The sequence below is a fragment of the Geospiza fortis genome, unplaced genomic scaffold, assembly GCF_000277835.1.
Source record: "Geospiza fortis unplaced genomic scaffold, GeoFor_1.0 scaffold72, whole genome shotgun sequence".
In the NCBI taxonomy this organism is placed as follows: domain Eukaryota; kingdom Metazoa; phylum Chordata; class Aves; order Passeriformes; family Thraupidae; genus Geospiza; species Geospiza fortis.
The window spans coordinates 3,319,409-3,343,375 of record NW_005054338.1 but is presented as its reverse complement, the minus strand read 5'-3'; the positions used below and the strand labels follow the sequence as shown (position 1 = coordinate 3,343,375).

Below are 23,967 nucleotides of genomic sequence, written 5' to 3'. Positions count from 1 at the left end.
CAAGGCACCTGACCATGGACCACAAGTGAATCAGGATCTGCAGGCTGCACATCCTTACAAGCTGAAATTCCTGTATTCTCCAGCTCCAGTGACACCTGTGCCAGAGTCACCCCACATCCATGCTGTTCTGGGCGCTGCCCAAGTAACATCAACAGGGCAGCCTCAGCTCCCACAGCAAAGAGTCTGCACCATGGGCAGCCACAGCAGTGGCTCTGCACTAAGCTGCTCTCTCAGAAGGATTTGACTGCCAGCAGAGCTAAAGAACTGACTCCTGTCAGTAAAGAGACAGAAAAAACAAGCCTTTCCAGTAAAGTAATAACCAAGGTTGCTAATTACCTGGATTTTCCAGCTGGAGGAATTTGTCTTCATTTGTCTCGTTCCTCTGTCTTCATGGATCCCTGGCAGAACAATGTCTTGGGAGATGTTCCCTGGTCCCACCTCTTATTTACCTTCCATATGTGCTATTCCTGCATGACAAGCTTCACCTAAAACAGTTTCTTTACATCCCAGAGCAGTTTAGGCAGGAAGGGACTTTTAGAAGTTGCAATGCCCCATAGAAAACAGGGCCAGCTTACATCAGGTTGCTCAGGGCCCAATCCAGGTATCTCCAAGGACAGAGATTTCACAGCCTCTCTGGGCTCTTCTAGTCATATCTGACTGCCCCCAAGAGGAAAAGCTGTCCTTATGGATGTCTGGTTGGAATTTCCCTTGCTGTGCTGCAGCCTGTCTCTGTTGCCTCTCATCCTCCCACTGTTAATTTCCAAGAAGAGTCTGGATGTGTTCTCCACACAATCCAGTTAGGCAGTGGGAAAATATCAGTAAGATCTTCCCTTTACTTTCTCTTCCCAAGACAAAACAAACCCAGCTCTCTCAGCCTCCTTAGATAAATTATTTAGAACCAAAATTCCTTCTGCAAATTAGCTCAAATATGGCAATTACTTGGGGAGATCAAAACTGGGGACAGTACTCACATGTGGTCCATCAAATGTGAAAGGGAGGGGAACAATTCCCTCACTCCACTCACAATCCCTTTTCCCAAAACTTTACATCCTCTGTAAGATTTAATTCTGGTATTACACCCTCTCCTCAATCCTTACTATGTTTTCACAGGCAGACTTTTCTTATTTCAATTCTGCATTTTGCTTAAATTCATTTGAGATACAGTGACAAAAAAAAAGGCAAGGAGGGTTAGGGAAAGGGGTTCGGTTTCTTCTTGATAGCCTTGTTAACTAAATTCAGCTGGATTTCCTGGGGCCAAAAAACCAAACGAATAAACAAACAAACAAAAAAAACAAACAAAAAATCAACACCAAAAAATCCACTCCAAGAAGCGAACCCTCTCGACATGTAATTAAAGGGAATACACCCCAGGTAAGCCTCCTGTTCTTACTCACAGGTATTTTCTCCATCCTGTCTGGTAGAGATGACCTCTGCTCTGCAGCCCAGAGAGTGCACAGTGACCAAGAAGCCCCAGAAGAAGTATGGGTTCTTCCTGAGGATTGAGCAGGACACGGCAGGACACATCATCCGGAACGTGGAGCGCGACAGCCCCGCCGACAGGGCTGGCCTGCAGGATGGAGACAGAGTGCTCCGGGTTAACGGTGTCTTCGTGGACAAGGAGGAGCATGCACAGGTACAAATCTGCTCACTCTGGGATCCACACCGTGCCCCAGGCCCACAGCTGCTGTGGGAAGCTTTTTCTGCCAGTTTTTATCCCCCTGCATCATTCATTACCCAGCACGGGCATGGAATGTCTTTGGGATGCCTCCCTGTGGTGTTTTGAGGGTCCCCAGGATGAGGTGAGAGATAAGAACCTGACTCCAAGTTCTCAGAAGGCTGATATATTAAATTATCATATCATATTATAGAATGCTACACTAAAACTATACCAAAGAAAGAGAAAGGATACATATCAGAAGGCTTAACAAGAATGATAATGAAAGCTCGTGACTGACTTCTCAGAGACCCACACAGCTGGACTGTGATTTGCCATGAAGAAAAAACAATTCACATGGAACCAATCAAACATTCACCTGTTGGTAAACAATGTCCAAGCCACATTCCAAAGCAGCAAACACAGGAGCAGCAATCAGATGATTATGGTTTTCATTCCTCTCTGAAGCTTCTCAGCTTCCCAGGAGAGAATCCTGGGCAAAGAGGATTTTTCAGAAAATATCACGGTGACATCTCCCTAATGCATGAGCAGGGGGTGAGACAACAAAGGCAGTGGACAGTGCAGCTTTTCCTGGGGAAAGCTTTTAGCTCCACCACTCCAGTGCCTGCTTCCATTTTTCCCCTTGTCCACTACAGGTGGCGGAGATGGTCAGAAACAGCGGGAATTCCGTTGTGCTCCTCGTTCTGGATGATGCATCCTATGAAAAGGCACAAAAGGAGGGAGTGAACTTGGAAGGGCTGGGTCAAAAGACATCCACAGGCCAACAGCAGGAGCAGCAGTGCCCACCATCCACAGCCACTGCAGCTCCACAGCCCCGGCTCTGCTACCTGGTGAAGGAGGAGACAGGCTACGGCTTCTCCCTGAAAAGCACAGAAGGTGAGAGCCAGCAGAGAAGAAACTGGAAACAAATAAATATAAATATAAGTATAAATATAAATAATTATAAAATATATTGTGCTGCAGGGACAGAGGCAGCCACAGTTAACACGTGGGGGCTAGTGGGGAGACACAAACTGCTCTTGCTACCAGAAAGGAAGTGAGAAGTAGCAGGATGAGCTCAGATCCATCTCCAGAACATTTCTGTACAGCATATGCAGTGCAAGGTTTTCTGAGGACCATGCTTCTCATGGAATGGAAAACAGATGAAAAAAAAAAAAGACAGAGAAAAATAATAAGCTATTTTCTGCTGGTTATTTAAGCCCACTTAACCCCAAATTTACAGTCCCTGCTCAAACACTAGATACACATTCAATGTGCTATGTTAAGTCCTGTTCCATTCCTAAAATCACCTCAGGAATCAGCACATGAGGTTCTAGACAGCTGTAATAAATGCTTTCCCTGATTTTTAAGTTAATTCATTTAGAAAGAAAAGGATTTTGAACCTTTTCCATACATGCCTTTTTTCCAAGGCCAGTCAACGGAAGAGGGAGGTCTTCTGGAAAGCACCACCTCTAAAGAGCCCTCTAAAGGGTATTTTGGAATGCAATATAATTGAAGGACCAAACATAGAAGGATTCCAAACACAGGAAATTATTAAATGTATAAAATAACATAAAAGCAGCTTCTCTCTTCAAAATGATGGGGGGAGAGGAGGGTGGGGGGAATAGGAATCAAATCCCTTTCAGCTATGTTAAGCCACTTTGCACTCCTGGTAGAGAAATAAACACCATTTTGAGCTGCAGATAGTGAAGAAATATCTCCCTCCACCACTGAAGGGATTCTTCCAGGCCAGAGTAAGAGACAGAGGAGCGTCTGTACAGAAGGTTTGTGGTGCTCCTGTAATCTGCATGCAAGCAGGGGCCAAGAATCTCTGAGGACATCAGTGCTGAGTTTCCTCAACTGCTATATTCAGGCCTGTTGCAGTGACTTACCCTGTGTAATGAGTTTTCATTTATTATAGGACAGAAGGGGTTGTTCATAGTAGAGCTTTCATCACAAGGAGCAGCTGCAAAGGCTGGTGTCCAAAATAACGATCGCCTGATTGAAATCAATGGGAAAAATGTGGAAAATGACACCCATGAGGAAGTGGTGGAAAAGGTATTGATTTATCTTCTGTTCTGGCCTACTTTCACAGCAACCTATCAGGGTTACTGAGGAGGCCAGGCTGGCTGATTTAAGCACTTCACAGTAAATCTTGGGAGCTGCTGTTCATGCAGCACCAGCACATCAGCATAGCCCTCTGCGCTGGCTCTGTTATCCAGCAGCCTCTTGAGCTGCCTCTCAATGAACACTGGCATCAGAACAGGCCAAAGGATTTTCAATAACACAAGTATACTGCTGCCAGGAACGCTATTAAATAAATCCATTCCCTAGAAGTCCTGGAAATGCTGCTAATGGCAGGAGAGCAAGTCATCAGATGTGGTTTCCAGGGCAGGAAGAAGGAAGCCTCTGATGATACAGTCAGCACGGAGCAGGGAAGATTCCATGATTTTAGACAGTAGTCCTCTTTGTCCTGTGAAGAAGTCCGAAACTCATGAAATTTACTGTGCAAGTAATTTCACTAATTGGCTGCAAAGAACAATGCTAATGAGGCTTCCAGCTTTCCACTGCTGGCACTGCTAAAATGCAGCTGGGGCTGAAGAGATTTCAGAGAGCCATGAGACTCCAGCATTCCAGCAGCATTCAGGGCACACTGCTAACTATGGAATCGTGCAACACCTGGGTTTCTTTGAGCTACTGCAACACCAGCAGCACAGGGACACTGGTTAAGATGAGTAAAAAGAGCACTCATTAGAATAGAAAGCACTAAGAGAAAGACAGACTTGGAGAGGATGGACAGAAAAAAAACCTCACCTCAGAATCAGTAATACAGGGAGACAGAAGAGGACCAAGAGTGACAGAAACTTGAGTCGTGTCACTGTAATCTAAAATAGTGGTATAGATGGCACAATAAGCCTATATTAGAGAGTTCCACACCTAGAATAGCCAAACACTATCTACTCAGGCTCCCTGGATTCTACAGCACTGTATGCCACTCCCATGGCCCTACAGGTAAATCCCTACACATCAGGAACAGTATGAAATATGGAAACAGTATGAAATATGGAAAATTTCCTCATTCATTACATGCCCTTGATTTTGTCGTGGTCCAGATTTCTGACTGGAGGGGGGAAAAGAAAAATAAATTTACAGTAGCATGGCCTGGACTAACAGCACCCAGACTCTGCTGTGTATCAGTGCACCAGTTACCAAATATCCCCAATTCCCACGTGCTGTCGAAGGGGTGACATCTGAGACTGTACATGTGCTGTCACAGGTAAAGAAGTCTGAAAATCATGTTGTGTTTCTACTTTCAAATGAAGAAACAGACCGTTATTTCACAAGCCAGAGGATGGCACTGAGCAAAGAGAGCGCCAGCCTAAGCTTGCTCCCCCTCAAACCACGACTTATTGAGATCCAGAAGGGAAAAAGCGGTTATGGATTTTATCTACGGCTGGAACAAAATACTGGTGGTAAGATCCAAGTTAACACACAGGCCATGACATTTGCTGTACCATTTCTTCCTATATGATGTTTGCAGTCCTCATTCTCTTTGGCTTCTTGCTGGCCATCTAGGAGAAATCCTCAGGGAAAACATCCTCAACCCAAAGTGCAATTCATTTACATTTGCTATGCTTTTTGCTGTCTTTAAAACTCACCAAGCTCTGCCTTCACAGCAATCTTTCTCCACTTCTTATCTCAGACCATGTAATCAAAGATGTTAATTCTGGAAGCCCAGCAGCCATGGCAGGTCTAAAGGACAATGACATCCTAGTGGCTGTCAACGGCGAGCGAGTGGATGGGCTGGATCATGAAAGCGTAGTGGGAAAAATAAAGCAGTCTGAGGAAAGAACCTCCCTGCTGGTGGTGGATAAGGAAACTGACAGCATGTACAAACTGGTAAGAAAATGCAGACCACTGCTAGGAATTGGTAATTTATCACAATGAAACAGCCAAAATCTACTCTGACACTTTTTCAACTCACAGGAAATGTCTAAGAGACATTTGTATTCCAGCAACTCCTTACACTGGTACAGGAAGTCACTTAACACCCAAATCTTTGGCCTCTTCCTGATTTTTATAAACACTATTGCAACAATTCTAAATTCAAACACATCACAAGAAAGGTTTAGGTTTGCTGTTAAGACATCAATTTCAGAGCTACATGACTGTGTAACTATTTATAAATAACAAATTTCCCTTCTCACATAGATCAACACTAGTTTTCCACTCAGAACTAGTTTTCCACTTCTTCACTGCAGCTAAAGTCTGAGTCATTAACAAAATTTCAAACAAAATGTGTTGAGCATAAGAGCCTGAAACAGATTTCACAACAGAAATTTTTATTTTAATGTAATTTTGTCACTTTTTTCAGGCTCAGATTTCCCCTTTTTCATACTACTACAAAGCACAGGATTCAACCCCAGCTAAAATGCAGGAGAGAGTGGAGTTGCACACTGAGCAGAAAGTGAATCACAAGCCAAGGATCTGCAAGATGGTGAAAGGACCTAATGGATTTGGCTTCAGTTTAAACATGATCAAGAACAAACCTGGATTGTTCCTCACTGAGGTACTAATGAAGAAGGAGGAGCAAGGAGAAGCTCAAGTAGTCTGTTGGGCAGCTTCCTCCCCTCCATCCTGCAAAGCAAGAAAAATGCAAGAAAAGCCACAAAAGTCTCTTTCCCAATGTTCTCTGATCAGAGCTAGAATTGTTTAAGTCAGACTAACATTGTTGGCCCAAGATAAAAAATGAGCACCAGGAAACATTCCTTCTTACCGTTAGACATCTAGAGGGAAGGAGAATTCTGCTTTTGCATAATTTCTGCTTTTATTCATGAGTCTGGCACACTAAAATTAGTATTTTGGACAGAATTGGTTTTTACTGCAGAACAGCTTCATTATAGAAGAGATGCCTTTGCCCTAATTCTACCCACCTTCTCTGAATTCCACAGCTGGTAAAAACCAAACTGCTTCTGTTCCAAATTACACCTGTAACTTCAGCTTTCTTGAGATGAGGGGTTCCACTCATTACTAAGGGATCTGTGAATTATACTAAACTTTGAAGTTATTGAACAGAGACCTCTAAATAGTTAGAAAACTTTTTTTACCTGTCTTCATGGTTCTACCATGCCACATTCCTATCATGTAAGTTGATCAAGATAATCTTAAAATCTCAAACTGATGGGCTCCATATATATTATGTCTGGGCCCATTGCCCATCCCAAATCTCTCCTTCCCCATGCTTATTTCAGCATCCTCTAGGGAAAGCAGTAACTCAGCTGCTCATGCATCTTTCCAAGCTTTCTGCCAAGATCCTGCTTTGAACTCCCCTCTGCAGGTACAAAGCCAGGGAGCAGCTGGCAGAGCAGGTGTGGAAAACAACGACTTCCTGGTGGAAGTGAACGGAGTGAATGTGACCAACGAATCCTATGACAAGGTGGTGGCAAGGATCCAGAGCACTGGGGACAGACTGACACTGCTGGTGTGCAGCAAAGATGCTTACAGGTACTTCCAAGGCCAAAACATTCCCATCACAGCCTCCATGGCAGAGTCAGACACTCCTGAGCCTCCTGCTCACACAGAAAACCATCCAGCAGAGCCAGAGAGGAACTCACCTGAGCCAAGGGAAAGGGTGAGTACTCCTGCATTAGGCAGATGCTGAGGGATCACACAGGGGATAGAAAAAACATCTTTTTTTCAGGTAGTCAATTTTCCAGAGCTAGGATTGTTCACTTGAGCCTGGATTTTTACAAGTTATTAAAAGGAAAGCAGTTAATTATCACAACAACTCTTCCCCACACATAATACAGGTATCTTTAATGGAAGATTAAATCACACAAACAATGTACATACAAGAGATTTCATGGAACAAGATAATCCAAATACAGTAATCCCAATGATGGGAAACAGGCAATACAATTGTGGAAGTGGAGGGGAAAGTGCTTAAATAAAACAAATAGTGCTTGAACAGAAAACATAAATGTTTGTGAAAACCACATGAAATATTTCGAAATTGATCACTTTGGAGAAGGAACAGCAAGTGATAGGTTATGACATATTCTAGGCAATGTGCTGCTTTCAAATTATTTTACACTAGAAAGAATCCAAAGCATGACTAAAGTCAGAAAAGCAAGAAGGTGTTACTTCTTGAAGCAGTTTAAACCCTCTGTGGTCATCCTCAAATATTAAAATGCTTTTTTTCTGATCATGCAAAAGACAGAGACAAGGTAAGACCAATAGGGTTTCCCATTTCTTTTTCATTAGCCTTGCCTGCACGTTTTTTCAAGAATGCCTTAGCACCCAAGCTGCATTTTGCAGAAGTCAGCACTACTTTGATGTTCAAATTGTGCAGATATGTGAATTCAACAATAGAAACTCTCTATTGAACAAAATTCTCTGAAAATGTACTTAACCAAAGAAACCCTTCAAACAGAAAAATGGTATTTGTTGGTTCATTCTGTCATCTAAACAAGTGTGTGATTAGTGCAGATGAAAACAGGAGTCTGCAACAGTGCAGACTATCAAACATGTTTACAAACTGAAAATAATCACAACATCTTTGTTACTCCTCTGCAGGCAGACTCATCCTCCTCCTCCTCCCAATCAGCAGCCTCCACAAGAGCTGACAGTGACAACAGTGATGACACAAAGTTGTGAAGAGACAAAACTATGCCAAGAACAACAAAAAAGAAACCTGCCAAATCTTTTCTTCAGTTCTTCTTTGCTATTCCACCTCTCAGAACTTGGCTGTTCCAAGGAGTGCCAGAACCATAAAGGACTGCAAACTCTTGCTGCAATAAACACTTCAGTGTAACCTACATCCATTTAATACCCTGCAATTGTGCTCCACTGGCATATTTCTGCCTTGTGATATGGGCACTCAGTCAGTCATTTCTGAAAAGGCCTAAAGAACTGCAGCTTTATAATTAAATGTCCTGCAGCAGAAGCTGGAAATGTTTTACAGATTCGTAAGCATCTTAGGCTATTAAGGATAAGCTCTTAAAAAAGAGCAATTGATTTCTGCCCATTTCCCAGGAAAGGCAGCTCTCCAAGTCCATCACCTCAATCTCTGTGGCATCTTTGCTTACAGCAGTACAGCTGCTCTGAAATGGCATAAGACCAGGTACTCTGTGCATTATGATCCTTTTTCCTGCTAACATTGCAGAAACTTCCTTCAAACATTAGGCTAACTTTGTAATTAACAACTCAAGCCGTTTAATCACTATTTTGTCTCCTCTGCATACAGCTGTGGATTAGAATAGTGTATGTAATTCAGTCTAACCCCACGTCTAACCCCCATGTTGTCCTGAATGTGACACAAATGGTTCAGTAATGCTGCTGCTGTGCACTTTGCTTCCTTGCTGTACATAAAAGACAATACAGAAATAAATTGTTTAGAGTGGTTATTTTCCCCCCTCCAAATCTTACTCCTACCACCTATAATTTATGTTCCAGAACAATTATAAAACAAAGCCTGTGGCAATGAGAACCTAAAAGTTTAAGTCACAAGAATAAAATTCCTAACATACAATGTAAACAAGGCATGGCAGTGGTCTTCCACTCAACACTGAACTCTACCAAAGAGGAACCCAAAACCTCAGTTCCACTTATGCAGAGAGAGAAAAGAAAGTTGACACTCAGTAAGAGAAAGCAAATCTCCAGTTCCAAGGACAGTAGGTGCTAGTGATACACACTAGCACACACTACATACAGAAATGGAGTTCTCTCCACTCCACTCCTGCTGGAACTGCAAATCCCAACCACCTTCTGGCTCAAATCCAGCCAAATCTTTGGGACTGACAAAAAACAACTGTGATACTCACATATTACAAAAGCTTATTTAATTCCACAGACGCAAACATTCAATTCCAGAATTGCTGTCCTCCAAATCCCAATTATAAGTTGATTTTCAAAAGAAAAATCACATTTCTTGGTGCCTTCTGTGAAGATGATGTTCCAACAGCAGGAGGTGTTCCCTCAGCCAGCCTACCACACAAGCTCTGATGCCCCTGGATAGTGGTGTATCCAGCATTGCTTTTATTGCCTGGCAATTAACTGTTTCAAGTTTAACACACACACCCCCATCCCTTCCAGCTGTGGCACTGAATAAAATGAGCCACAGAGCCTGATGATGACACGGGTGGAGGTTCAAGGAGCCAGAACACACAGAGCAGTCCTGTCTCTCCAAGTTTTGCAGTTACACTGCCAAACACACAGAGCAGTCCTGTCTCTCGAAGTTCTGCAATCCACAGGAGCTGCAGCAGCGCAGCTGACAGGACAGAGAGCAGTGCAGTGCTACAGTTCTGCCTCAGAGGGCCATATGCTTTTCTGGGGCTTGTTTGTGTGCTAAATAGAGAAAGAGGATACTGGAGAGGGCACTAACTAGGAATATCACATCGAACCAGCGGTGATAGAAGTTGAACTGGAGCTCTCCCAGGACCTCTGTGATGATGGTGCGGTATTCCGGAGGCATGCTCATGCGGATCAGCAGCACTGATGACACAAAGTACATTCCCTGCAAGCCAAAACAGGGACAGCAGTCACTGCCTCACCTCAGCCTCTGGGGCAAACAGGGCAGCACACAAAGATACTGCCATGTGTTTAAACACACGCGAGGTGTGCATGCAGAAATGCACGTGGGTGTGCCCACCGTTCTCCATACTCACCATTATCTGTGCTAACAGCAGAACAATAACGTTGGAGGACTTGCTGCTGGAAATGGCATAGAAGAACTAGGGGAAAAAACCACAAAAACATTGGAAAGAAGCAGTCAGGTAAGTAATGTGCCTTAGGACAGCGTGAGAGGTACGCACCATTCAACGTAAGTAATGTGCCTTAGGACAGCGTGAAACGTACACATTGTTCAATACCTTTTCATCTCAAAATACCCTATCAAAACCATGCATTCTAGAGGGCTACCTATAGACTACTCTCATAAACCTCAAACTTTCATAAACTTTCATAAACCCTAGTCTGCATCAATCTTCCCCAGCCAGCTGCACTTTGTGTTAAAAATCACAAAACAATACAGAGAAGTCTAAGCACAGGTACCAAAGGCCAGGTCAAGTCCTTTCAGTCTACCTTTCAGTCCTACCAGCAGCTTAAATTAAGTAATGCAAGTGCTTTTAGTCATCATCTCATCAACCTTACTAATAAGCCTTGGCTACAGCAGCATTTTGAACCCCTGCTTACATTTAGCATCTTATTTAACATCTAGATCCCTTCCTGACAGAGACTGGGGAAATGTCCTGCAAAAGGTATTCTTCCTACCTTCCTCCCTCTGCAAGAATTTATATTCAGATATTTAAACACAAATACATATTGAAAGTTTATACAGTACTTGTTCCACCAAAAGGTAAAGATCTGATAATGAATTTCTCTGTGTAAAACCACTTAAGAGTCCTGGCTCTTACCTTTGTAAGTGTGATTAACAACCCTCTAATGGAGGTAACAATGATTATTCCAACAAGAATAAAGGAAATGTGCTGAGACCAGAATTTGACCTGTATCAACAAAAAGAACACAGTTAAAACTTTAACATTAACTTCATTTACACCACCTTGTACAGCTGCCAATTCTTTAGGGTCTTTGTCTCTCCTAATTGTACAGATATCTATTGCAGACAAGGTTTATATAACAGACATTTTCACAAATGTATTAGCAACTGTTTACTCCAAACAAGAGAAGGAGATTTAGTTTATACCAATCACAAAGAACCCCATTTTCATAGATTGTGTAAATGACAGAACAATTTGCATAAAAAATCAAAATTACTCTGGAGCTGAATGAATTAATCTAAGCAGATTGTCTAAAGTGCTTCTATTTCTCCAAAACAAAAAAAAAAAAAACCCAAACAAATCACTGCCTCTCTGACAAGACCACAAGCCCATCTCAGCATAAAATCAGTGTGAAAGCAATATTCATGGTGCATTTTCCTTTCCTCCTCAATAAGTCAAAAGCCAAAACCACATTCTCAGGGTCTATCTTTCTCCCTAGCAGCAGGATGATTTTATTTAGATAAGATATGAACTGCTGAAAAGGCTGCAAGAATTAATAAAGGCTCACATCAAACTGGATTCCCAGGTAATTTACAGTGATCTCAATTCCTCTTGTGACTGGATCAGTCTTCCCCACACGGTCAAATACAATATTGATGGTTGCCTGCAAGAGAGATGGATTTACATTCAAGCAAAAAGGCAAAAGCATTTCTCACTCTCACAGGTGAGGCTCATTGTACCACCAAGAAAAGGACAGGGAGTGGTCAGATTGCCAAAGGCAGCACAAAACACATCCATGGAAGAATTACTGGTGTAATGCTGCATAGAAAAAGCCAGATCCAGAGCTTTATTTCAATCAAGGGCCAGTTTCTTTCAGAATTTCTGGATTTTAAAGAAACTATAGCATTACTCAATGAACTGCATGCATAGCATAATCTATGCAGGGTATGTTTGCATACATCCATGAAAAAAATGAAATAAAACATTTACATACCATGAAGATTTTCCAGACACAATAGATGGAGAAAAAATAACCCAAAAAGTTAAAATATTTTCCCTGGAAAGTTTTGGAATACTCTATTCTCTCCTGGAAATACAAAATAAGGGAGAGGAAGCAGAACATTAAAAAATATGTCATTGTCACAATCACCCACAACATAAAATTGTAGTGGAGCACCAACAGTAGCAAACACAGCCGTATCTTTCTACATATTTCAATTCAAATGTTTCTGAACTCCAAAGTGTTAATTCATAAGTTTGTAAATAGTTATAGGGCCATGGGGCAGACTCAAGGATGGATCTGAACTGCCATCTAGCCCCAAAATTAAAGGAACAGATCCTCACTCCACTGCATTACAACATTTCACCATTTACCTATGGAACAGGTTTCAATTTCTCATAACACATGTACTCTTTCAAACTACTCTGACCTCCCAAGACCCATCTGGGCATTTATTTGCTGTGTACCTTTGTTGCATGCAAGTCAGCAGTTTCCAGGAAAAGCTGCCGACTCAATTCTTCCAGGGCATCCACTTCTTGCTGGATAAGGGACAGATCTGGCAAACCAACATAGTCAAGGCTAGAACACATCATGAATTCTTAATTAAGAAAACATTCCCCACCTTCAGTTCAAGGGCCACATCTAATGGTTTGGTCTCTTCTTAGACCCAGATCAGCTCTGTAATTCAGTCTTCATGGTCCTCATTAAATAAGCAACAAAGAAATCTCAAGGATGAACCTGATGCACACTACTCCAGTTTAAGGAGGTAGGCAGGACACATATTTAGGCAGTCATGCAACGAACTCTTTATTTCTTTGCCTGGGAAACACATCACAGAATAGAACCAGAGATCTCAAAAACTGCTGCTCCACTTTGATCAGCATCCCTTGCCACTGAAGTGCATCTCACAATATGTCATCTCATATCATCTTCATAAACAAAACTGCTGAGTAACTGCTCTGAGAGATTAGTGATTACTATGACTAGTCTGTCAAATAGCCAAATTCTGATTTTAGCAGCTAGTGTGAAAGGAGAGGAAGAAGAGTCCTCAGCCTCAAATATGCAAAATGCACTTCAAGTGGTCTGACAGAAATCATTGGTAAGCAACTCTGTTAGAGAAGTACAAACCCCTGTCATTCCCAAGAGATTCCTTCTACAGGGAACTGGATGATCTTAAGGTTTCTTCTAACCCAAACCATTCTATGAATCTCTGGTAAGTGTGCACATCAAGTGTCCCCTAATCTGCTGTACACCTCACCCATGGTGATGCAACAGAACATTTATAGAGCAGGGCAGAAACATAAAACTTCTGCCTGTGTCACAGTAAAACTGTGCCCCAGGCCTGGGCAAAAGGTCAGACAGTGCTAAAGAACAAACTTCCTAGGAGACATTAGGCTTGAAATGTGCTGAAACACAAATGCTTTGTGACTGTCCCAACTAACACCCTACCTCTCAAAACAAAGAAAGCTGGATCCACCTCACAAGGCAGGTGCCAGCATGCAGATGAAGGATACTTTCACTGCCAGGAACAGATGTTGTAACACTTTTTATCATTCCCCAGAAGCCAGTGGGTCTGTTATGCACTTCTCCTCTCTGGAACATTGTCCTGTGAGCCACTGCTATCCTGAAAGAACAGAAAACACAAGTCCTTAGAATATAATATTTTCATGAAAAATCAAAACAAGAAAAAAGAAAAAAAAACCACCAGCTTCTTAGAAGATGCTTTTAAACTAAATTCACCAAAAATAGATGACCCTTTTTTCTTCCCCTAAACACCAATCCTGCTACATAAAATTATCCTGATTAGCTCTGGAGTAGAGCCCAGATCTAATCAAATGAGATTCAATGAGCCACTTCCCAAGTCTTCCATTCAGAATCCTGTTTCAACCCTAAAGGATTTAAACCCAGATAAACATTCAGAATTCAAATGGATTTCTCAGTCATATGACTAGTTGCTTTCCTTTCCTCAAACACATGACTGTGTTATCTCAAGCTCAGGAATTAGAAGACTTCTCATGCTCCTGCCTCCCCTTGGACACCTCTTCTTTATCAGGGCACATCCGCCTTTTCCATGGAGCTATGAGCTCTGGATGGTGTGCAGAGCACTCTCTGGTATGCTGTCACTCACTGCTGGGCTGCATGACAAGCTGCTGTGAAGCACAAACACACAAATCCATTCTTGGACTGAACCACTGGATGCTGCAGGCCATCTGAACGTGACTCTTGAAGTTAATTCCAACACCCCAGCAGCAGCAGCTGTGTATCGTCCCTCACACTTCCATGTGCACCACAGCATAATCCCCAGCAGCACTGTTGGCTTCTGCTCTCCTTCCCTCACATTTCTCCCCACTGAAATTTGTGAGCAAGTTATCCATTCCTAAGCTGAAAACTATTCACAGGGTTCTCATGATGATCCATGATTCTGTGTTTAGTCCTTTTCTTGTAGCTGCAGTCAGCATTGCTACATTTGGCACTGAGTCCTCTTCAAGGATGTTGATAAGCAGTGTAATAACAAAAAAATTAAAAATCATTCCATCATTCCTTTGACATCAGCAAAAGAAACACCCTTAGGGCACCCTACATACAGATAAAAGCACATATGGCCACAGACTACAAATAACAGAGATCTTAGAATCCTGATAGCTGCCAAATGTAAGAAATGCATTTTTAATCCTTGCTTTCTTCACAGTACACAGTCACATGGTCCATCCCAAATGATCCATAGCATTGCAGCAAAAATTCAGCAATACCCAGGTGAAACACAAGGCTACAGACACACAAAGGCAAATCTTCCCTTTTCAGAGGTGGCAGGGATCTCTGTATCCACACAGGAGTCCTGGAGACCTCACAGAAAGGATCCAAGGCAAACCCCACACACTCTGTGCGTGTAGATTGGTAATGACAGTGTGTGGTATTTGTGTGTCACATCAGCTGATTTGACTCTAACATGACACAAATGAAGCAATGCCATCAGAATGCTGGCATTTCAAACCTGAGCATTAGTTATGTCACACCTGCAAGAACAAGTATAAAGAATCTGACAGCCTTAGAGGTGAGTTTCCATAAGGCTTTACTTGATGGTACTCAGGAAGGAGAGAAAAGTGATTCCTGAGCAAAACCCATCAGGGCAAACAAATTTCACCAGCTATCTCCTACTGACTAGAAAGCCAGCATGAATAAGGGTTGGCATGAGAAGAAATGTCAGGATCAGCAAAGAAAACAAAAAGCTTTATGTTCTATTGCCTCAGAACTCTTGTGCTCACTGATAAGTTCTGAACTATCAGTAGTACTGAGAAGGTGGCCAGCACATCACTGACAATGTATGGAACTGCAGCATTTACCCTGAGCTGGAAAATACTGCTATTCCCACTTGTTCTGCCAATTACTTGGTTGCATTTTGACTGATACATATCTAACCTTTTAAATTTGGCTTTACATGAGCAAATAGTCCAATCATGCAAGCCCACTGCTCCCTGCCAAAGCAAAAAAGAGAACAAGAATCTACAGAACTCAAGCTTCTGCTATTTCTTGCACAGTTCTGAGACTACTTAGTTTTGCACATTGGTTTGGGTTTTTTGTTGGGTTTTTTTAAACATATTACATGAGTTTCACTATAATTCCCAAGTGATTAATACATGGCTCTTCATAATGGTTGGGAAGTTGCCATATTCAGAAGATTTCCTGGCCATAGAGGCATGAATGTGCTAGTTAGTTACAAGCCTCTGGCATCCTGACTTTTACCCCAACATCACTCTCCCTGAACCGGAGATCCAAAAACATTGCACAAAACAAAAGAGCAGAGTCAGAAACAGCACTACACAGTATCTTTTAACCGCAGCATTCTTTGAGAGTGCTTCCAGTCAATTAAATCAATTAAACCTCAGTAATTAAATTCTCTCACTACTTACCATCTCACACATGACCACAAACACAGAGGTAACAGTTGTTCACCACTTAACATTTTCAAAGGGGAAGGAGGTTATGCTTTAACTACACTTCCATGAGCTAATACTCATCAGCAGATATATACATGGTGATAAATTTGGCAAGGTTAGGCTATCTAAAAGCTCCCCTGTACACATTAAAAGGTCCCATTGAAACATTAAGGCACCAAAAGTAAAGTTTGGGAGACTGTTGTATCAGACAGTCACACCTTTGAAGTAACTCCAGTAACTGGATTTATTCTGCACTACGCGCAATACATGAAATATGTAATACTGATATGAAATATGCAGACAAAAATCTTTACAGAGTAAATGAAATTACATTGTTTCTGAAAGTCCTTTTTTTTTAGCTTGGGGGACATGGAATAAGCTAAACCAATGCTAGCAAAATTCTGATGGCACACTGGTGTACTACAGTATACCCACATTAGCAATGTTTTGCAATTCTGCAAAACTTGACCAGCATGAACTTTGCTGTTTGCAAGAATATAGCTGTGTCCACAGCAGCTCAGTGCCCTGCTTCAGCTTTGGCCAGGATCCACCATATGTACAAACCATTTTCTGTCCTGAAACCACGAGTAAGAGCCAGCTGTAGTGGCCTAAGGGTCCCTGACTCAGCAGGAGAGAAAGGTGCCCATCCTACAGATCAGTTATGCTGCCAGCAGAGAGTTACAAATGGTCTTGGAAGCCTAATCTGCAGCCACAAAGGGCACTACTTAGTGTTAAAAACAGTATCAGGCCAGAACAAAACACCACACAGCTCAACCCAAATCAGATTTCAAGAACCAGCTCATACCACAAAGACTGCAAATCCTTGAGATAAATAATTTTGTGTTACTGTTGTCCTCTCACCTTTTTTTCTTGCTAACAATCATGTCCATAGTCTGAAGGAGTCGTCGCTCCAGAGCCAGAATATCTGCATCTGTCACATTCCTGCAAAATAAAGACCCCAATTAAACCTGCTACCCCATTTCAGAGATGTGCACATGCCTATGAGGCAAAGAAAAGTCTGTATAAGGGGAATGTGCAGCAGCAGTGGAAAATGGTTCTAGCATGCAGACATGACAACAGCTAGATTCAGAAAAAAAGTAACAAAAGAACTTGAAACAATGCCACAGGAAAAGCAAAAAATTATCTCAAAAAGCTGGATAAGTATTTCACAAGGCTGCAGTTACCTGAGAAAGTAGGACATGTAAGTGTATGGACAGTTGACAGCCCCAAATCCTGACAGCAAAGCCATGAGTGTCACCCCAATCACACCAACACGGCTGATGAGCTGTTCTATAGACAGGATTCCTGAGGGAGGGAAAAACATGGCATCAGCAACCTTGCTCTCTTCACTCTGCTCCACACTTGGTGCCTTCCTAACATAACACAGAGCTGCTTAATTAATCTGACTGCCTTCCCACTGCAATGACCCCAGGTAACAGGAAGGACAGACAGGGACTAGGAGAAGAAAGGGGTAAGAAGTCTCCCTCAGAAATCACATTACCCTGCTTAGAAACAGGGATGGGGAACTCCGGCTATGAAGAAACTTAAGACAGATATATGGATATGTGGAGAGGACTAAATATCAATATTTTGGTTCCAAACTAATAAAATATGTTTGCCATTTGCTGAGTTGGGAACACAGATAATCCACCAGGCACTTATAAAGGAGTGTCTTCCAGAAAGACACTTCTGCAATTATCACCAAACCAGTTGGTCCTGGCAAACTGGCCTAAAAACATCTGAACCCCCCTCCTATTAGAAGTGACCCCTCCAGATCAGACACAAGCTGTGCTGGTAGGACAGTGGGCTTGGGAAGCTTAAGCTGCTCCTGGCTGTCCAGTGTTTATCTGGCTGACACAAACAAGTTGTTGAGGTGACCACCAGCAAGGTCTTCTACCTGAGCACCAAGTGGACTCTAAAACATGTAATTCAACATGAACATCAAGCCTGTGCTGTAACCACCACCAAGCACTGAAGCTGCATTTATTCTTAACCACAGACCTCAACCTGCCTTTCCAGGACACAGTGCCATGTGTAGTAAACAGCACTCACTTTTTAGGGAGCTGGTTACAGAGCAGCTGCCACACACAGCACATTTAGAGCTTACACGATTGCAAAGCTGAGATGGCTGAGCGCCAAACCACATTTCATGCTTCAGAGAAGTGGAATGAATGATGAAAACAAGGCAAAAAGACTTCACAAAGGGAAACTGAGACACCCGGTCATGTGCAGCTGCACAGAGATTTACAGGACCTACAGAATGTGCTACAATACACTGGCCTTTTGCCCCACACACTGTCAGAATGCAGCACTTAGAACAGAGGTGCCTTCAAAATTATATGACATTCCACTGGTTGGAGCAATGCTTCCCCATGAAGCTCACACAAAGTGAATGAATGTTCCATCAACTCACACAGAGGTAGGAGCTTTATCAGAATATTGGTGTGTCATTAAGCATAACCCTCCTTCTACTGCAAGCTCCCAAACTCAGGTTTGTTAGATAAGCTGCAGTCCAAGGAAGCCCTTGCTCAGCGGTGCACTCCTCAGCTGCAGGACACTGCCATCCCCATCCCCACCTGCCTGAATTGGGTCACCACTCCCTGATGAAACCCACAGCAGCCTTGTCTGCACATGCAGGACAGCAGCACCCCAACAATACAGCGGGGAATAAACATGTGGAATCCTCTGCTCTAACCTCATGTCTACATCTGGTAGGATGAGGCACTGTAGAACTCTTAAGTGGAGGCATGACACCCTGTAAAGTACAATTAAAAACAGAAAACACCCTACTAGCCATTCTGGAAATCTGCAGGTGTTACACAGCCTCCCAGAACCTTGTGGTGACCTAAAGAGGATTACCCAAACCCCATGGCTAAGTTTCCACTGGATTGTTACATTCTGCCAACTCAAGCACCTTCTGCAGCTCACAATGGACACAAGCTTTTCTTGGCAATGGAACACTGGGCAAAGGGATCTGCCCTATACATCAGCTGCTGGATTTTGGAGGCAAATGACACAATTACAAAACACAGACACATTTTCTCTTAGGAAACTTTTAGGATCACAGATGAAAGGATGAACAGACCCTACACCAGCTGGTATCCTTCAACTTCTCATGTGAGTACAGAGTCAAGCAGCTTCCCATAGAACAGAAGGACTAAGCTGAGCATTTTATATGCAGACAGACATATCCACCAATTTCCATGAAACTGACTGAATTTCACCTGTTGGGAACAATATCCAAACAATTTTCCAGTGCAGGGGAAATAGAAGGGCAATGTAAGTTATACAGGTAACACCAGTGACAAATAGTCTGGTTCTAACAGCACTGCAATCCTTCAGCACAGTCAGGTGCCTCAAGGGTTCAGCACAGCCAGGCACATGCCAGCTCTGTTGGACCCAAACTAGCTCAAGTGCACACAGGATCTTCACACTGAAAATACTCATGGCCACAACAGAGACACCCAAGCTAATTCTGTACACAAACAGCTCGGGCATCCAGCAGGACTTACCAACCCACACTCCAGTCCCATGCAACTGCACAGCTCTGGGCTCAGGCACAGCAGAAATCTGTACCAAAGCCAGCACAACTGCCAGGCCCCTTGCTGGTCACAGTCTGGAGTTTAGGCACACTGCTGTGTTTTGGACACAACTGGACAGCAACTCATGCTAAACTCATCTGATTTCAGCCACAAGAAAGAAAAACTTGACTGAAAAATACGTCACATAAAGGATTGGTTGTTGATCTGCTTCTTAAATAAGCTAGGTTTAATCTCCACAATAGAAAGAAGCAGGTGAATAAAAATTGTGATCAACTTTTTGTGCAGATAAAGTTTCTGTGTCTGCAACAGTACACCATGTCCTTACATAGTCTAGGTTCAGTTAGGACTTACTTCCTTCAAGTTTTCCTGTGGTACTGAAACAAAATTAATGAAAATAATTCAGATGTATCCAGCCATTTCTGTCAGTCTGACAACCTTTGCATTGCAGATTTCAAAGCAGAGCAAACCCTCAGTTCCAGGAACTACTTTCTACTACTTTCTTTCTAGTCCCAGCTGCAGAGCTGAGATAATAACAGCTCCAAAATAAAAGTGAAATAACACAGCCTATTTGCAGGAGGGAAGAAATCAGCAAGAAAATGAAACTCACCATGTTTTGGGCTGAGGATAGGAAACGGATCCCCCAACTTCCAGAAGAAATACATGAACGTCAACCACACAACACACGCAAAAAGCAGTTTTTGTCTGTGCACTAATGGAGAGGAGAAAGGGAGTGTTTAAAATAGGCTCTTCCTTTAGGGCTTTTCATAGCTTGCAACATTTCTGCATTGATCTAAATGCTACTTTGAGAACAGGTGGCCAAAGCAGGTGTCACCTGACAGAGCTACAGCTTGCAGTGTGCATCCCCTCACCTCACACAAGGCTCTGCTGTCCACATGGGACCACGTCACTGTTTCTTCCTTGTGTGATCTTCAATGTGAATCTTAAATATTCCATCTTCATGGCAAAACCACATATTTAATATTCCCAACCTACATGCCTAAGCTTCACACAAAAGAGTGATGTGCATCAACTCAAGGGTTAAGTGTCCATTAGCCCATGGAAGAGGCCTCATCCAGACAGCAGAAACAAAAACAGCCAAAGTAATTTACTGAGCTTTTCTGCTTCAGAAGTGATTTATTGAGCTTCTCTGCCTCATTTCTTTTGCCCCCTAGCAGAAAAACACAGCCCTGCCAAGGGTTGCAGAGTTTGGCTGCAAGCTTAAAATTGCAAAGGAACAAATCCCAGTAATACTACTCCAAAGTGCTCCACTTTCTGTTAAAATCTGTGAAGAAAAGCAGCATTTGCTGGGGTCATGTGAAGCATTTCCTGACTGTTCAATGAATGGTTCATGATAAGGCATGAAGTTCCAAAGAGAAAGTATTTAGCCAGAACAAAACCAGGGCAAGGAGGGAGGTACAACAACACTAACCAAAATTACTTCTCATTTGTATTCCTAGTCTCAAATTAGCAGCTTCCCTGCCACAAACCAAGTACTCACATAATCTGATATTGCTCACAACAAAGTAACCAATGTAGAAGGGCACCATGAAGATTAGGATGAGCAAAATGACACACAGGTTCAGCTTCCAATGAAAATATCGAGAGCTGAAATAAAGCCAAAATACTGATTAGCACAAAATCATAATACAAAAAAATTCTCAAAGAAAATTGCACATCAGTGAAATATTTTCAACTATATCAAGCAATGAATAATATTGGCTTAGCATACAGAATAATCTGGAATTTTTTTTATTAGGGTAGAAGAGAGGGAGGTGTTTGTTTTGGGGTTTTGCATGGTTTTATTTTTAAATAAAAGAGGTCAAGAATGTGTATTTAAAACTAAATAACTATCCAGAAAACCATGCTGGGTCTTTTCTCAAATACTGTATTTTCTATGGTGACTAATGCCAGTTGCAGCATGATTCATGTGACTCATCTAGTTGAACAGTAAATGAAAACTAAGTATAAGCAGTAATTAATTTTCTAATGAACAGCTGAGTCAAAAAAAGAGCTAATTCATATTGAAAAGACTAAAAATATTTAACGTTGATAAGTCAGCATGTTTCACTTCAGAATAAATTGTCTCATCTGCAAGACTTTGCAAAGCAAGGTTTTATAAACACATATACAGATCAACATGGTGAATACTCCTCTGTCCAAATTAGAGTAGTCAAATGCAAGTGAGATTCATCTTGGCTGAACTGAGCTTTCACTTCACTTGAACAGAAAAATACATGTCCCCATTCCCAACATTAACTCATATCCTTTTTTATCCTCAGGGAAGAAGAAATTAGAAGGATCTTTGTCACTTTTTCCTAACTAATTCAGAAGCAAACATTTTCATCTATACTGAAGTCTAGCCCTTTATTGAAGCTCATAAAAGCATTCTCCTCAGTGATCTCTCTGGTTACCAGCCCCATGTATTAATAACATACAGAACTAACATTACCTTTCATCAGTTCTGTACTTCTTGCCTTTCAACCCCTTTGACTGCTCTCTTATATTTGTATGATGAGACAGAATAAGAAGAAACCCAACTTAGCCTCTACACGTTATTGTTCTATCTTCTCTTTCCTACTGACTTCCAAAGACGACAGTTTTTAACATCCCCTTTATATAAAAGTCCTCATCCTATTATCAAGGGAGGATTCACCTTTGATTCACAAATCTTGTATTGTTACAGACCTAGCTTTCACTCCACAATTAGCTTCACATCTTATTCACTCCTCTGACCAGCAAAGAAAAGCCATTGCTTAAACATTCTGTAGTCTTTAGCATCTGAAAAGCGCTCTTAGCACGATCTGAAGAGTTACAATACTTCCTTAAAAGAAATCATTTCTTTTAACTTCACAAATGGAGAATGTCAAAGGCAAAAGCCTTGCCCTAACGACCTAGACCAACTGTTAATAGCAATTGCATGGAAAATTGGAAGCTTATAGCTACTAATCCCATGTTCTGTCAAATAAATAAATGTTGCTGCACAACATCTTCATTGAGCTGCAGACAGTTTTCTCCGTGATTTCCCCAATCCAAGACTAATCCATTAATTTAGAAGTTAGACTCAAGATGCTGCAGAGCACAAGGCAGGCCAGTCCCCAGTGGGCTCCCAGACTCACCTGCTGTTCAGCACTCCCAAAATCTCAAAGATGATGAGCTCAAACATGGTACAAGAGAAGGCAAAGGTCACAGAGAAGATCACCTGGACCACATACTGTCGCACCTGCAATGCAGAAAACAATCCAGAGACATCAGGCACTTACACTTTTGGAATGGCATCCTGATATCCCTCAGATAACAAAACAAATCACAAGGTAGGATGGCCCACAACTGGGTCTCTTGTTTAAAGGCACCAAGGCCTTTATCTGCTTAGGAGGAAGCCAAAAGCCTCTTGGAAAACAGAGGGCAAACTCATACACTAAGAGAGCTCTTTGATACTAACCTTAGATTTAAAAACAAAATCCACACCAGAAAAACTGCTGGGGTCTGAATTTGGCTTGCACTTAAACCATGTCTAACCTAGACTACAATCTCATTCTCCACTATGGATGAGAGAATGGCATTTTTATCCCATCCAATCCTCACAACCAATTCAGCTGCAATTGACACATCTCATTACGTTTAAAGTTAACCACTGGATTTGATTTTGTCAAAAATTTCACCTTATAGAAGGTGGGCTTACCCACCTTTAAAAGGCAAAACAGTTTCCTTTTACCCCTGCATCTCCTGCAGATTTCTTTTTATTTAACAGTAGCCAGTATGGAAACTTTCACAGAAGAACTCATTTTCTCAGATATCTAGGAGTCTTTCAAACAGAAGAATAAGAGGAAATTAAAAAGAAAACAACTGCAGATAACATAAAAGGGATTAAAGAGAAAAGTAACTCTAAATGCAGTTTTAAAAACATTTCTATAATTGGGAGTATTTAAGATACTCTTTTTTTAAGATACAGACTTGTAATGAAAGGTTCCTTCTCACCTCATAATCCTTGAAGAGCTTTCGCATGAAGAAGAGCCACCCAAATCCAAAGAACAGCACCTGCAGAAGAGATGAAGCATCAACATTTGCATCCTGCAACTTGCCAAACTCAAACCCACTGCACTGCTGACTGCAAATTAAACAAATGGAAGGAAAAGAGCTAACCCAAAGCATCCAAGATCCACAAAATATTAAAACTTGCCAGGGTACCATGGAAAAAATAATGTTTTAAATATCTAAGTGTAGCAGACACAAAATGCTTACGGAAGACCTAATCAAGACAACAGATTTTGGTGTTCCTAAATTCTCAGAATTCCTCAGTTGCTGGCCTGCCAGAATCCTTTGCACTCTTGATTCTTGTTGC

General features: G+C 42.0%; 2 protein-coding genes across 2 annotated transcripts; one reads left to right on the top strand and one right to left on the bottom strand.

Moving 5' to 3' along the window:
- The first annotated feature begins 1,423 nt into the window (after positions 1-1,423).
- Positions 1,424-9,078, top strand: PDZK1 (PDZ domain containing 1). Its single transcript, XM_014307573.1, has 8 exons — positions 1,424-1,633; positions 2,311-2,551; positions 3,576-3,712; positions 4,932-5,127; positions 5,358-5,554; positions 6,030-6,224; positions 6,993-7,286; positions 8,231-9,078. The coding sequence occupies exons 1-8, from the start codon at positions 1,424-1,426 to the stop codon at positions 8,309-8,311; spliced, it is 1,551 nt and encodes a 516-aa protein (XP_014163048.1). The 3' UTR covers positions 8,312-9,078.
- Positions 9,079-9,478: 400 nt separating this feature from the next.
- Positions 9,479-23,690, bottom strand: GPR89B (G protein-coupled receptor 89B). The gene is made up of 13 exons (XM_005422364.3): positions 23,604-23,690; positions 22,745-22,848; positions 21,127-21,233; positions 20,236-20,337; positions 17,271-17,391; positions 16,948-17,028; positions 13,666-13,775; positions 12,619-12,707; positions 12,146-12,238; positions 11,720-11,815; positions 11,068-11,157; positions 10,321-10,386; positions 9,479-10,169 (listed from the first exon to the last, which is right to left on the bottom strand). Exons 1-13 carry the CDS (start codon positions 23,628-23,630, stop codon positions 9,963-9,965), a joined length of 1,293 nt encoding a protein of 430 aa, XP_005422421.1. The 5' UTR covers positions 23,631-23,690; the 3' UTR covers positions 9,479-9,962.
- Positions 23,691-23,967: the final 277 nt, after the last annotated feature.